This window comes from Onychomys torridus, chromosome 15, assembly GCF_903995425.1.
Source record: "Onychomys torridus chromosome 15, mOncTor1.1, whole genome shotgun sequence".
In the NCBI taxonomy this organism is placed as follows: Eukaryota; Metazoa; Chordata; class Mammalia; order Rodentia; family Cricetidae; genus Onychomys; species Onychomys torridus.
The window spans coordinates 33,550,758-33,565,612 of record NC_050457.1 but is presented as its reverse complement, the minus strand read 5'-3'; the positions used below and the strand labels follow the sequence as shown (position 1 = coordinate 33,565,612).

At 40.9% G+C, this 14,855-nt stretch overlaps 1 protein-coding gene across 1 annotated transcript in view; it reads left to right on the top strand.

Annotated features, from left to right (window-relative positions):
• LOC118596205 (ras-related protein Rab-3C) overlaps positions 1 to 12,337 on the top strand; it is a 105,119-nt gene extending 92,782 nt beyond the window's left edge. The window contains exon 3 of the mRNA XM_036206952.1: positions 4,658 to 12,337. Within this exon, the coding sequence (XP_036062845.1) occupies positions 4,658 to 4,845 (188 nt within the window). The 3' untranslated portion in view covers positions 4,846 to 12,337. The remainder of the gene's footprint in view (positions 1 to 4,657) is intronic.
• Positions 12,338 to 14,855: the final 2,518 nt, after the last annotated feature.

Below are 14,855 nucleotides of genomic sequence, written 5' to 3'. Positions count from 1 at the left end.
TTAGCATTATCTACAAAATTGAGTAAATTCCCTGGACAACAGATCTGAGAAAGAAAAAGGTTCCATACTCAATATTGGAACTGTGATTCTTACTTCTAACACAGGACATCCATGGAAGGGTGCTATGACATTTCAGTGCTTTTCATGGCAGCCTGGAGCCTGCCACCTCCATGAGCAGCATGCTTTTAGCCTCATGGCCTTGCTTACTTCCCTGTTTGTAGGGATCTGAAAAAGCCCAAGGCTTCTCTGAGCTTTGCTCCAAGGACCTTCAAGAAACAGGACAGAGAACCATGGCAGCAGGCCAGGCCCATGTCACTAGCCACAAGGCCCAGGGTTTGTGATGCCCCTGCTCACCAACAGTGTCCTTCCAGAGAGCCGGCTGCTCCTTCCACTGTACAGAGGCCACAACAAGTGGGTTGAACTTAATTAGTGTCTGGGTATGCCCATCATGGGTTTTAGAAAGGCCAGGGGATGTTCTTTCTACATCAGGCCCAGAATCCCAAGGCAGGAATGTGCTGGCTGGGGCATGCGGCTCTTCTGTGTTTGGAGCAAAGCTGCCCCTGCCAGAGAGCAACTGGAAATGTTCTTCGAAGGGAGGAAAAGGGAAGCGTGGCTATCCCCCCACCTCCATCCCCCTGGTTCACTGAGACTGTCCACTGCTCAGCTGATGAAAACGCGTGGTGTTAAAGTTACTAATTGTAGAGCATGGGGCATGAGGGGCAGGTGTCCAGGGTGAGGAGCTAACAGGGTAACCTTGACAGGGGATCTGCCAGACTTCCTGTGCCACCTTGCTCAACTTACATGCACTTTCCTCAGCAGTGAATTGGAAAGTCTTTGGGGTTTTCTAAGACCATTAGGTCGGCTTCTTTGACTGGTGTGTGGCTTCTGCTGATCTTGGTGGGGAAAGGCTTCCGAGGACAAGCTATTATGTTGAGGTAGCTGAGGTAAAAAATACCAAGGTACTGGGAGGTAAAACCAGGGAGTCCATGAAGCTCCTACAAGAATAAAGGCTCCAGCATTGGTGCTTGTGGTGTTGAATTGGGGCATCATTTTGAACACGCTTGGACACAGGTATAGAACATAAATGGCTTCTCACAGAGAGGTCTCACCTTTATGATTCAAATGGACACAGAAGTCTGGGCTGCATGATAAACCCCCATTTCTCCTGGATCTAAACAACTAAATAACACAATCCTAAAAACTGTGATTTTGATCCTGAACTCCTATTGTTTAAACACCAGGCTTTATGGTAGATGTACACTGTTGGTCACTGAAAAGCAGTTTAATTTTCAGAAGCTTTTGGTAGCTGTACATCTCTAGGCCATAAGGAGATGTGGCTTCTGCAATCCCATCGGGTACTTTAAATTCTTAAAAGAATGTGCTCTTTGGGTCATTGACACTCTTAGGCCCATTTACTTACCTTCAAATCATTTAAATTAATGAAAGTGTATGTGAATTACTAAGGACCCTAGAAGTGATCATTTAACTACAACAAAATAGTAGTCCCCTTGTCTGGACCCATGGAAAGGCAGGGACATCTGTAGGTGACTGATTGGTACTCCCTCTACTGTGTACCAGCCAACCAAGGGAATGTTTAAACAAATCACTCTCCCATGTTGGCCTTTCATTTCCTCCACTGGAAAACCAGAAGAATGAATGGTGCTTGTTCATGGACAAAATAAGTTAAAAATATTCCAAGTGCTTTCAATATTCTCCATGATACGCTAACCACTAGATAAATGTCAGTTTGTTGTCACTAGCGATGCTGTTATCACACATTCTGGATTCTTTGACACCTTCACCCACATTTTCCCACTGAAGAGTCATCAGAATGCCATAAGACAGGCCAAGCAAATATCCTAAGTCATGAACGTGGGCACTGAAAGCATCATTTGCTCATAGCATCAGATCGGGAATGTCAGACCAGCCAGGTGGCTCCATTCATGAAGGAACTCTCTGCCAAATCTGATGCCCTGAGTTCCATCCCCAGACCCACATGGTAGGAGAGATGAGATTCTTGCTTGCTGTCCTCCACACATGTTCTACATGCATGCACACTCACATACATCCATGACCACAAGTAATAGATGAATAAACAAAAACAATGAAGACTTAAAAAACAAAAAACAAAAACAAAAACAAAAACAAAACTAGCATGTTGACAGCAGGCTGCTGAGGTACTTGGGCTGGTAGTCCCCACACTTTCATCCTAGTATGGCCTTCTTGCCATGCTGGAGGGATGAACGTTGTTACAGCTCCTAGACAATCTCCACTGAGGAACCTCATATTCCTAGGATCCCACCATAATGTGCAGGAGTTCGGGACATTATTGATTTTGTGATCAGAGATCATGTTGCTGTCCCCAGCATACACAGCTGCAGCATCAAGTGACTTAATGTTCAGACAGAGCACTTCCATTTGACCAAAGGGGTGTGAATCCACATCTTTCCTCAATGGCTGGGTACTTCAAGTCGGGCACTTTCCCAATCACACTGACATGTCACAGAAGCACTGGCTGAAATGGATGGGGGAACTAAAGCTGTCACCTTGTCCTGGCTTTGTCCCAAATTCAGAATTCCTTTTTCTCCAAATTATCAGCCAAAGACCTTACGTCGCCACTGTGTTACCGGGATCTTCTGAAATGATGTCCGTCTCCATTGATCCTGGGACAATGACACCACACCTAGAAAACAGCCAGCAAAAGAGCTCTGATAATTGGTCTGGACCCAGGGACTGTGCTGATATTAGAAAATTCAGCACTGCCCACACCACCCGGCCTTGTCTGTAGATAAAGAAGTGTCCACTGTAAGGGAATAACGTGATCACTGTGCAGACAATAAAGCAATAACAAAGAAATGGATGCCGAAGATGGACTGAAATACCTTGGGCTGTTGTCTAGAACGTTACTCTACTGGTGATTAACCTCCTAAGTCCTGCAATAACTCACAGGGATCTTATCAGGGCAGCAGCTAAGATGCAACTTAGGTTTAATCATCTGATCAAATGGCAGTGTCTAAAAATTAGAAATTGTAACTCATGAAAATCATTTCTCTTTCAATTCTCTTTAAGAAAATAATAAGTATGGTTTTTTTAGTTATTAAGGGGATTCGGACATAGATGTGAAGTATTGGGCTATTCTTTTTATTTTGGTTCCAGGAACCAAGCATTAAAAAAAAAAAAAAAAAAAAAAAAAAAATCACTGGATTTAGTCATTTTGAATCTTTGTGTCCCCTCTGAGATAGGAACAGATGTAACCAGAAGGATTTATAGGGTGTAAAATTGAGAATGGATTAGAAAAGGCTTTCTGTGTTCTGCCCAATACATCCTAAATCAACATTCCCCCCATCGGACCAGACCAATCTCTGGCTGGCCAAGTGGGGAAGTTGCCATGGCAACTGACTGGCAAGCCCAGCCAGTGGAATGTGAATGCAAACAATGGATTGATAATATTGTGTACAGAGCGGCCTGCTGAGGCTGCTTCCAGCCAGGCACATCCCGGAAGTGGGAATTGGCCCCTCACTTCCTACCCTCTTGTAGTTTTGCTGCTCATTTACTGTTTCCTTTCTCATTGATTCAAAACTTTATTGCTATAGACAGATGGGTAAGGGAGAAGTCAGCCCCCACCAGATCGTCGTAGCAGCTTTAGGAAGACCTGCAGGGCTGTTGGATTCACACCTAGTTGAAAAGGTTGAAACAGGCCTGAGGTAATTCCTGTGACTCTAGCGCCACCGCGTGTCCTATTAAATATAGTACATGAAGCCTATTCTTAGAACCCTGACTGGGCAGCCACTGGACAGACAGGAAAACCTCATGGTCCCTCTCTCTCGGTAGAATACGAACAGTGTCTTTTCTAAACCTTCCATTATAAGAGAAAAAGAAGAAAGAAAGAAATCTAATGATTGACAGAATGCAGAAATGAGAAAAGAATGAAAGTCAATGTCAGTTTTAGAAAAGACTGTTTTATATGATGGCCAGACGAAACAACCTAAGGGAAGAGGGAGCTGTATGGCTGCATTTATCCAGAAGAGGCAGTCTCGTGGCTGAGCAGAAAAAAATTCACATTGTGGTGGCCAGGGTGACTTGGGAAAATACAGTACCCAAGTATACACCCTCAACCACTGTCACATGATAATGCCATTGATTGATTGATTCATCTAATCAGAAATGCCCAGTGCTGTGCTCTATTATGTATACAGTGTTCTGTCTTGCATGTATACCTGCAGGCCAGAAGAGAGCACCAGATCTCATTATAGATGGTTGTGAGCCACCATATGGTTGCTGGGAATTGAACTCAGGACCTCTGGAAGAATAGCCAGTGCTCTTAACCACTGAGCCATCTCTCCAACCCCAACGATACTCTTCTTAAAGATAATCTTGAGTTCCTTTCAGAAAATCTCTTTGCCCTTGCTGATAGCATAAATGAACCAGTAGCAACAAATGGGATGAGCATCACCAGTCCGGCTTTATAACTCTCTGTTCATGGTCAGGGAGGAGCTCTTCATGTCTAGCTGCCATCGCAATCTAAACCACAGCATCTCCCATCACCACCTCATTAACATCCAAAACCATCTTCACCTCATCAACATTCACAACCCTCACTGAGTCTGTTGAGCTTCAGAAATGAGAAATGACGAAGCTGTTTCTGTGTTTCCTGCAGGGTTTGAGTTTTTTGAAACCAGCGCCAAGGATAACATCAACGTGAAGCAAACCTTTGAGCGCCTTGTGGACATCATCTGTGACAAAATGTCAGAGAGCTTGGAGACTGACCCAGCCATCACCGCTGCAAAGCAGAGCACCAGACTCAAGGAATCACCTCCCCCACCTCAGCCCAACTGTGGCTGCTAATGTCTCCCACACAGGAGCTCCAAGTGGCTCCCCAGTGGCCAAGACATAGCATTTATAAATGGTCTATTAGCCTTCACTTATACTGCCTAAGAATTATTTGAAGGAAGTCTTTGATGTCAGTGGCCCATATATGCATTCAAACCTTGAGCAATTTCCTGTGTTAATACGTGGCAAATTTGAGCTTACATTTGTAAGGAACTTTCATCTATAAACACCTGGTACTTGCATGTAACTTGTTATTTATTTGTCTTTTAGAATTTTTTTTGCAATTTTTTTTTTGAGCAATTAAGCTATTGCTGACACCTCAGACTATAATTTCACTGCACATAACTTTTGTGTCATGGATTCAAATCATGCTTCTCACTTGTATGGATGATGACTAGGGACCTCCTGTGTGTGTATGCTGTGAACAGGGCGAGATGACAGGAACTTAGTTTGGCTGAAAAGGAAGTGGGACTTTTGCTCTTGATTGGAGACCCTATCAGAGGTCTGAGCAGTTTACTATTGGGAAATGTATATACATTGCACTTTCATTAATAATAATTGAAGAGTGTATTGACTCTTAAAAAAAATGAAGAGGATGTGTACAGTAGCACTGGGAGTCTGAGGCAGGAGGATGAATTAAAGTAAGCCTGAGCTACAATCCATAAAACTCTTATCATATAAAAAATAGAAAAGAAAATGAAATTGAAATGTTTGTAAGGCCTTTGCAAGTCAGTAATATTAACATGACTGGATCCAGATAAAGAACAACTGAGGTCTGTGTACCCTACTACAGGGCTTAGCTTCCTACTGATTCTTCCCATGTCTGTCTATGTGAGAGCAATGACCCATGAGGAGGCTTCTACCTAATGTCAGCTTGCAACAAGTGCAGTAACAGGAGTGCCATGAGGAGCCATACAATTCCATGTCCTGAGTGGCCTCCATTCCTTAATGACCTGTCCTACCCCACAAAACCCCACCATGGCTCTCTGGGGCCAGCACCAATTCTGGAAGAGAGACTGGCTTGATGCTCTGTCAGGGTCCCTTCTCAGAAAAGGCAGGCCAACTGCCCAACCACTTCTCTCTGCTCCAATGTCAGCTAAGCTTTCCCACCTATTCAGAAGGCAACTGGGTGACCTTCCCACGAATCCCACACTGAGGAAGAGATCATTTTTATTGCCATGTTTTTCAAAAGATTTATAATTCTAAAGCCTGCTCTCACCAGATGAGCCTCTAAACATGTTCAAGGTACACAGAAGATTCCAGAGCTGAGTGGTACAGATTATTAAAGTGTCATGGCAGTCAGAGAGAGAGAAGAGACATTTGGAACATCCAGTCTTTTCTTCCAGGTTTCCTGAAGACCACACAGAGATAATACACCAACAACAAATCTGACCCTCTGTGCCAAGTGCAGGGAGAATCTTTACCTTTCAGAAGTATTTGTGGCTAGGATCTTCTGAAGACACCAGGCAGCCCAGCCTGAAGGACAGGACAGTTTCGTTGGGTGGACTTTTTCCTTTTGAGTGGTACAAGGTTCAACCTCTCCTTTAAAAACAGAGGAACATCTTGTGAAAGTGTTTAACTCAAGCTTGCTGGCCATTGAGAGGATAGTATGTGCACAGTTTCTTTTCATCTGCTTAGTTTCAAACTTATAAATTAGTGGTAAGTTTTCATTTGGACACCCAGAGGAGCAAGCCCTGGCTTACCAAAGATAAAAAGACACTAATGTCTTATTAAATTTTAATGACACCTAGATCCAAAAATCATAGAAATTAATATGACAGAGAAGAGAGAAGCAGGAGGCATAAAGTCAGATTTCTTTGCAATAGTTATGTATTCATGTGGCATTGGCCTATTTCTATGACCAGGGCCAGAATATGGCCATGTTGATTACTACACACGTCAAACTCATTTCTACAGTCTAATACAAAACAATAAAGCCAGAAAGCCTGGACCTCCTTTTCATGCATATGAAGAGTGTGTAAGGCCTTGCTCAGGTATTTTAAAATGGCTTCTTCAGAAGGATGTTGTGTGTGTTATAAACTGAGAGCAAGTGAGAGAGCAAAGGTCACATTTGCTTATTTGAAAATTCCCTGAAGAACTGGTTGAAATTGACCAACTGAAGCCAAGTGCCTGCTCATACACTATCAGGAATCCCAAAGTTAGACCATTATAAGCTAGTCAATGGGCAAAAGGGCAGCAGTAACCCTGGTGTCGTTGCCCCCAGAGCATGCCATACCTCCTATTTCCCAAGCTCCCATGGAAACATAGTCTTCCCAATTGATTTTAAGACATGAAATTCCCACCCTGCAGTGTATCTCATCCCAAATAATTCAATAAAAATTTCCAGAGAGACTTGTCACTAAAAGAGAAGGCCACCTATCTTCTTGCCATGACACAGGAAGAGAGAAGTTACTGTTGCTCATGCCATCAAGATATCTTTGTTGTAAAATCAAATTTGGCAAATGGAAACCAGATAATAGAACATCCATAAGCCTTGAACTCTATAGCCTATCCATTCTAACACTGTAATCCTAAGATTTTTCAACCTTTTCACTACATACATATGTACAAATACATACTACACATCCTGCCATCTACCTAAATGTGAATAGATCCTTCTGACCAATGACCTGCCTGAAGTTGTACCTAAAAAGATGCTTAAAAACTACATACTTGTCTTCATTTGTAGGTCTTAGTTAGACATTTCTTGCTGTCTCTGATGCAATTAAGTTAGTATTTTAAGCGTGTCTTCCCCTTCCTCTGTGGTCACTCGGGCACCCTTGCCCATTCAATAGCTTTTAGAACCCAATTGCTTCAGGAACACCCCCCCCCCAGAGCTCTAGTGTTGGTTTTTCCCTTTCCCTTTACCTAAGCAGCCACCTTGAAGTGTGAACGGATGTAGGAGGTTCAGCCTCAAGAAGGCAAGTTAACCATAAGCATCACTTCTCTGGGCTCAAAGGAAGAAGTGTGTGCATTAGAACAATGACTCAGTTCCCTGTTGTTTCCCCCCTTCAAACAGCATCTACTGCCAGCATGAGCATCTAATGACTATAAGGAACAAGAGGTTTGTGAAGGTCCTCCTGGGGGCCACTTAAAGTTTCATAGTGCTTGCTACCAGGTAAATAAGTACTGAAGTTTGTATTAGAAGAGGACCTCTGAGGATGCTTCAGTTGTGCTGATAAATGTGGACTATAAACTCTACAAAATTGCAACACAAATTCAAGACATCAGTGAGTTCAATTAGAAATGCATTTATTTCACTTACTTCACTCATACACAGATTCATTTATTCAGTGTGTTTATCTTTTTTTTTTTCAGGATCCAACTTAAGCTTCTAATTTTAATTATGTCTGTGACAACAATAATTTCTTTAAAGTAAAATGCATTCCATTATTAACTGAACTGCCACTAGCCAGCATCAACATCAGAGTGGTTTATTGACATGCTTTTTCTGTCAGATTGGGTGGCTAGGTTTGTCCTTTGGTTTTTTTAGTTACTTGTGTGGTATTTGTTGCACTATATTAAAAATGTATCTAAACTCTACCAAGCTTAACTAAGCAGAGATAGCAGCTGCATATGAATAAATGGTTACATGAATGATTTTAGAAACATGACCCAAACTATCCTAGACTGAAAAGTTACTGTTCGTTGCTAATCTTCATTGCAATGTTGGAATGTTTCTTTAGACACCTTTTGGTGTGCTTGCAAACTGGCCCATCTGCCTGGGGAACTGTCTTTGTCGAAATTTTAGTCTTCATGGCAGACCCTGGGAACTTTCTTTGTGTGCATGCTCAGTGTCTGAGTGCTAGACCTAGAAGGCCTTTCTGCTCACTCTGAATGGTGCAGTGTCCACAGATCTGCCTGTTAGTGGATGCTACCTGTACTTTAGATGTCTGTCGATGGAATGGAGAAGTCTCCTTGGTATGCTCAACTTTTCAATAGTCAAACCAGCTTTTTGGAGTTATTTATATTGTATGTGTTTTTTTATTCCTAGAAATCAGTTAAGATGTAAACCTATTTTACACCCTTGAGTTTAATTAGAACAAATTAGGTAAAAGATAAATTTGGATAAACTTTATGAACAGAAATGGGGGAAAAATCTTTGCCTCTATACTGCACCTAAAGGGCTCTAGATCCTAGACATATAGTATCCCCTAGTGGGGGGAAATAAGTAGTGAGGATTTATATAAAATTTGCCTACTTATTGTTAGTGGTATTTCATAAGTAAATGTATTTTTAAACCATTCTAAAAATGCTTGGCATTCTCATAAAACATCTTTGTGTAGTTTATTGACATATTTACAGCTGGGACACACTCATACCACTACCCCTGTCATCACACACTTGTAAATACTGACACCTTTTTTGATGAAGCGAAAATCCCCATTGATGGCACTTTCTCTGTGCAGGGAAAAGGGGGCATTTTGCTATACACCATCTGTAATGCACATCTTACTTAAAAGTTCAATGAAATGGATTCTTCATGTGGATTTGCTTAGTCTGTGGCCATGCCTTCTAAAACAGAGAGGGTGGAAAGAAAGTGCATTTTGCAAACATTGGAGGTAACAGAAATGAATCATCTCAAAACCGCCACAAGTGGAGTATTAAGAGTAGATCATGTAGCTAAGGAGACATTAGACTTTATTGTTGCATGGTCATTTTATACTTCCATATTTTTAAAAAATCATATAGGCTATTTTAGAAGCACTATCCTTACAGAATGTCACCAAGTCTCACCTTTAATTTCCCCTCAGAAATTGTTGGTGGTGGACTTTCCATCAGTTATTACTTGATGAAATGAGGCTGTGGACTACCTGTGTGTTTCATTCACTTGTGTTCATTTTTCCTTCATTGTGGACAACTGAGAGTTGCTGTGGCTTTTTTATGTAGTGGAAATATCACCATATTTCTGTCATTTGTGGCTAAGGATTGCTTAGGTTCATGAATGCTGTTCTCATAAACACAGATAGTACATGAGCCACGTGTCTATCTGGCCTGTCAGGGATGTAAGCATGACCTGTATTTTACTAGTGAGTCTGTAATCCTTGTCAAAGTGAAGCTTGAGGCTTGTCTGGTGTGTCCATGTGATGATTTTTCCACGCATTGTTTCATCATCCCTAGAAAGCGTGATGAATGGGAACTGTCCTGTAATTCCTGTTAATATATTGTTAATGTCAGATGTGACGTGGTGCCATTCAACTGTCCAAATGTACAACTACTTAATGGTGTTTGTAGAACTGAAATGTCGTAAATGTTGCATGAAGTATGTTCTAAAAAATAGATTTGTTTTCTATTTTCAACACCTCAGAATTGAGGGTTCATGGGCCAATAAGTGCAATATTTAATGACTTACTCAGTGTATATAAACTAGTGTGAAAGTGAATTATGATGAATGTGTGAGTTGCTTTGGTAGCCATGTGCTTACTCAAATGATTTCTTGTAGTAGTATTTGTCCAGTGGTGCAATTTATACAGTAAACATTTTACTGGCACCATGGGAATCTCCTCTGTGCCTACTGAAAAGTAACTTTTTTTTCCCATTTGTAAACCAAACATTTAGTATCTGAAAACACATTGTCAGTTTTACCTTTTAGAATTGTGGGCTTCATTTCCAGGAAAGAATGCTGTGAGTTTGTTTTATAAAAGTATTCATCTCTATAGCTCAGAATTTTCCCTAATCTTCATACAAGAGTGTATTAAGCAGCTAATTTAGATACCTAAGAAAAATATGCATATCCAGAAGTCACCTTTTCTCCTCAGGAAAGTTGATCACATGTTCCGTCTGCAGAAACGCTCCACTCTTGTATTGTATATATATATTTTATTGTTGCTTAATCTTGTTCTTTGTTTGCGAGCTCAGCAATGTCAGCCTTGGGATCTCTTAGCATTATCAGTGTCTTTTTAGTTTGTAGATAATGTTATATCCACCTTCAACTCTCAATTGTCCACAATGCTGATATAAAAGAAAGAAAAATCAATCAAAATCCTTAACCCATTTTGAATGTTACTACACACAGAGAAACATATGCGCACACACACACACACACACACACACACACACACACACACACATTAAAACTCTAGTTGGATTGTCACAGTGAAACGTATTTATGTATATGAAAGGTAAGCTAGATCACCACTTTAATTTCCTATTTGCTATATCAATTATTAAGGTAGAGCCTAATTTTAGCAGTCTTCATTTTTTCTCATGATTGTAGCAATCCATTATACCTTTAGGAAGCATGGTTTAGTCACTGAAATCAATGGAGTGCAGTTGGTTCCAGACGCCATGGCTACCTGTACACAGTAACCATTCTGCTCTCTTTATGACATCTGACCAGAGGTTGACATGTGAAGAGTGCCAATCATATAATGATGCTGAGTTGTGTGGGCAACATGTGGCCCAGATGTCACTGAGCCAGGTAGGAAGTTGTACCCATCTCTCAAAACCCACTGGAGAAGTGAGGTGAAAGTGATGGAGGGAAGATGGAGATAGCGAAGACTTAGTGCCAAATTAAAAGGAAAATGAAAGTAGAAGCAGGTAGCTGACCACAGAATGATATTTATGAGTGTGTGAAATATTTCATTTGTTGTCACATGGTCACTGATGGCCACGTGCTCAGCACTGTGGGAATTCAACATGGAAGAAGTGTGGCAAAAGTAGGTGGTGCAATCTAAGTGGTAGACTATGGCACCATATAGGAGCCAAAAAATGGAGAATTATGATAACGAGACTAGTCAAGGGTGGCTCCTATGCAGGGCCATGGTCCTGGGAAGAATTAGGTGAGGAGATTGTGTCAAGCATGCCAATGCAAAAAGCCACAGTGCATTCCCTGCGAGTGGAAGGGTAGCAGAGTTAGCAACTATGGAGATGGAAACCCACAAATTACCCAACTCTGCATTCTGATCTCCATGGAGAAGGCAAGCCGCTACATCATTGTATCCCCCTGCATTGAGCAGCCTCAGCTCAGCCACAAAACACAGCCGCTTTCAAGCCACTTTAGAGCAGTTAATGTAGACATTTGCCAATGAAGCAAACCACTAGACATTGCCTAACCTGACATCCCCCAGGTAGATATGTGTTCAGACTTTTCTGTAGCTCTGGTTTTGTTTAGGGGCATTGAACAATGCACAAAGAAAGACTCTCCTTTTCTGACCGGGTACTTTGGTCTCCTTCTTGGTGATGACACTGTGGAACTCTCCTTGAGACAATATTTAATGCTTTCTTCTAGTGATTGTGATGTTTAGTTGAAAACTACCGCTGCATAGCAAGTATTGTGACTCCTCCTGTGTCCACAGAAGCTCTTGTCTGAGTTTAAAGCTATAAAGCGTATTCACATTGTGAAATTACTATTATTATTACTATTGAAATTAAATGTGTAAAAATGGTACGTGCTCTGTTAGATATCTAGTTTATGTGTGAATTCTGTATGGTTTTGTTCTCTGAGTTTATCTTGTTTTATTTTTTGAAGATTACAATAAATATCTAAGAGACTATATTCCTGAAATTCCCAGCCTTAGCCTAATGAATCTTTTAAAAACCTTCAATGTACAGTGCATTATGTTTGGTTTAGGGGTGTTCTGTCTTTACTTCTTATAACCATTAATGTTCCTCATTAGTAAACCTACACATAACACTGAGACCCCCAAACGTAGGACAGAGAGTGAATATGTACTTATTTAGGGCTATTTGTATCCAATGTATGAATTGGGGTCTAAGTACAGGAGTGATTTCCAATAATTTTAATCTCTTAAGGTAGACAACATTTTATCCAACTTGACTATTCTGAGAGGCTTGTTTGGAAGAGGATCTGGAGAACTAACCCCAGCTGATAACACACGATTCCTAAGGAATCCAGACATTGCTGATACATTTGCTGGGTTGCAGATAAACTAGCCCCAGCAGTTGCATCATGCTCTGAGGCTTACAGTTAAAGAAAATCTGAAAACTAGAGTTGCAAAGCCCTTGACTGTAGGATAAAGACCTACCAAGGAAAAAATTCACTTCTGCTACCCAAAGACCGCAGGTTCCTATCTCAGAAGCCTAGAGACCTCATGATCATTTTAATAACTGTTGCTACAGTCCTCAAGGGTAGCATATGGATGGGATGTGGTCTAGTTGGCTTATATCACTGTGTTAAGCCCCATGACCAAAAGTACCTTAAAGAAAGACTTATTTCAGCTTACAACTTTAGAGTCCATCATGAAGGGAATCAGGACAGAAACTCAAGGCATGAACTGAAGTAAAACCATGAAGGGTTGCTGCTTAACTAGCTTGCTCTACATGGTTGGCTCAGCCCAAATTTTATAGAACCATCTGCCCAGGATCATCTGCCCACCCCGGTGTGGCACCAGCATCAGTAAGGCTGACGTGGCAACCATCAATCAAGAAAACATACTACAGACTTACCTATATGCATCTGATGGAGGCATTTCCCAGTTTATCCGCAACCCAGCAAATGCATCAGCAATGTCTGGATTCCTTAGGAATCGTGTGTTATCAGCTGGGGTTAGTTCTCCAGACCCTCTTCCAAACAAGCCTCTCAAGGGCCATTTGCAGGACTTTGCTCTGAAAATTAACTGAGTAGGCCACAGGAAGATCCACATGGTCAAATTAACAAATTATGCTGTAGTTGGTGTGGGAGGATCATGTTCCTAGGTAAACAAAGCAGGGAGCCTACAAGAAATAAAAGAAGTAGAAATTAAGGGATTAGCAGTCATGCTATTAACAAACTTTAACAGAACTCATTCTCCTGTTAATTTCTTGTTATTTATGAAAATACATATAGTGAGACCTCAAAGAGCTCATGCAATTGTAATGGAGAATACTGTTAATATGAATAACTCACCATAGTTTGCAAACTTAATATTCCCTAATATACGTGCATATAAATAATTGAAATGAACGTTGGAAAACTTTTCATGTCAGCAGAACTTACAAGGATTCCCTTCGAAATATTGTAAAATACATACTTTTAGACACTAGACCCTACATGCCAAGAAACTAATACAAACTCTAATAATGGTAAGATCCCAGAAGCAGTGCATATTTCTGGCTCATTCTGAACCTTTTAGTAAACAATGCAACTAGTTTTAGCAGTAACATATCTTCACTCTCAGCCCGTCATACCATCCTAGCTTTGACTTACTCTATAAAAGTGAAGCCATTACCTATGTATTCCTTTGTCAATCGCACATCGACATAGGTGTGGAATAGAACATATTTATCCTCTAAGAAGATGCTTCCTCATTTTCTCCTTTGCTTCCTATTGGACTAGAAGAAGACTTTTAAATAAAAGCCACGATTGGTCTTTGGTCCTTGAGCTCTTCTGGAGGATCCCTGTCTCTTGTGTCTTCTTCAACTTCTTACACCTTCACCAAATAATCTGAAGAATATTTGCTGGACAGAGCCAACTTCTACTCTCTTTTCCCTAACCTACTGATTATTATTTTTTTTATTTCCTACCCTTTAACCCCCTGATCTATTGTTAATCCTTAGGTCCCCCAGAGCTACAGTTTCTTACTTCATATCAATTCCAAATTGAAACAATTTGAAGCCAACTCATATCTTTGATTTAATGTGGTAACCCCCCACCAAAAAAAAAAAAAACCAGACTTCTGCTGATTAAACAAAAGAAAGGCAAAGGCTATAAAAATATAGTCTTTGCAAGCATTGGAGGAAAATCTGTATTAATATTTCAAAACAATATCCTACTAAGAAGCGATTATCCTAAGTTTTGGTAGTGCTGGTGAGAGCTTAAACAGAAGCTGCAGTGTCTATGACAATGACCAAGTCGAGATAATGAGATAAAGGGGAGTATTTCAAGAGGGCAAGAGATACCTGGGAATTAGGGCACTCTGTATTTGTCAGTAACCAAAGAAGGCAAACCCACAAGAAGACTCAGAAAGAGAATGGTGCTCTGACTGGAATACAGCCTTCTCCTCCAAAACTCATGATGAAATCCAGTGCTCATTGGTGAGATGGTAAAAGCATAGAAACCTAGCCTGACTGTATTCAGAGGTGGG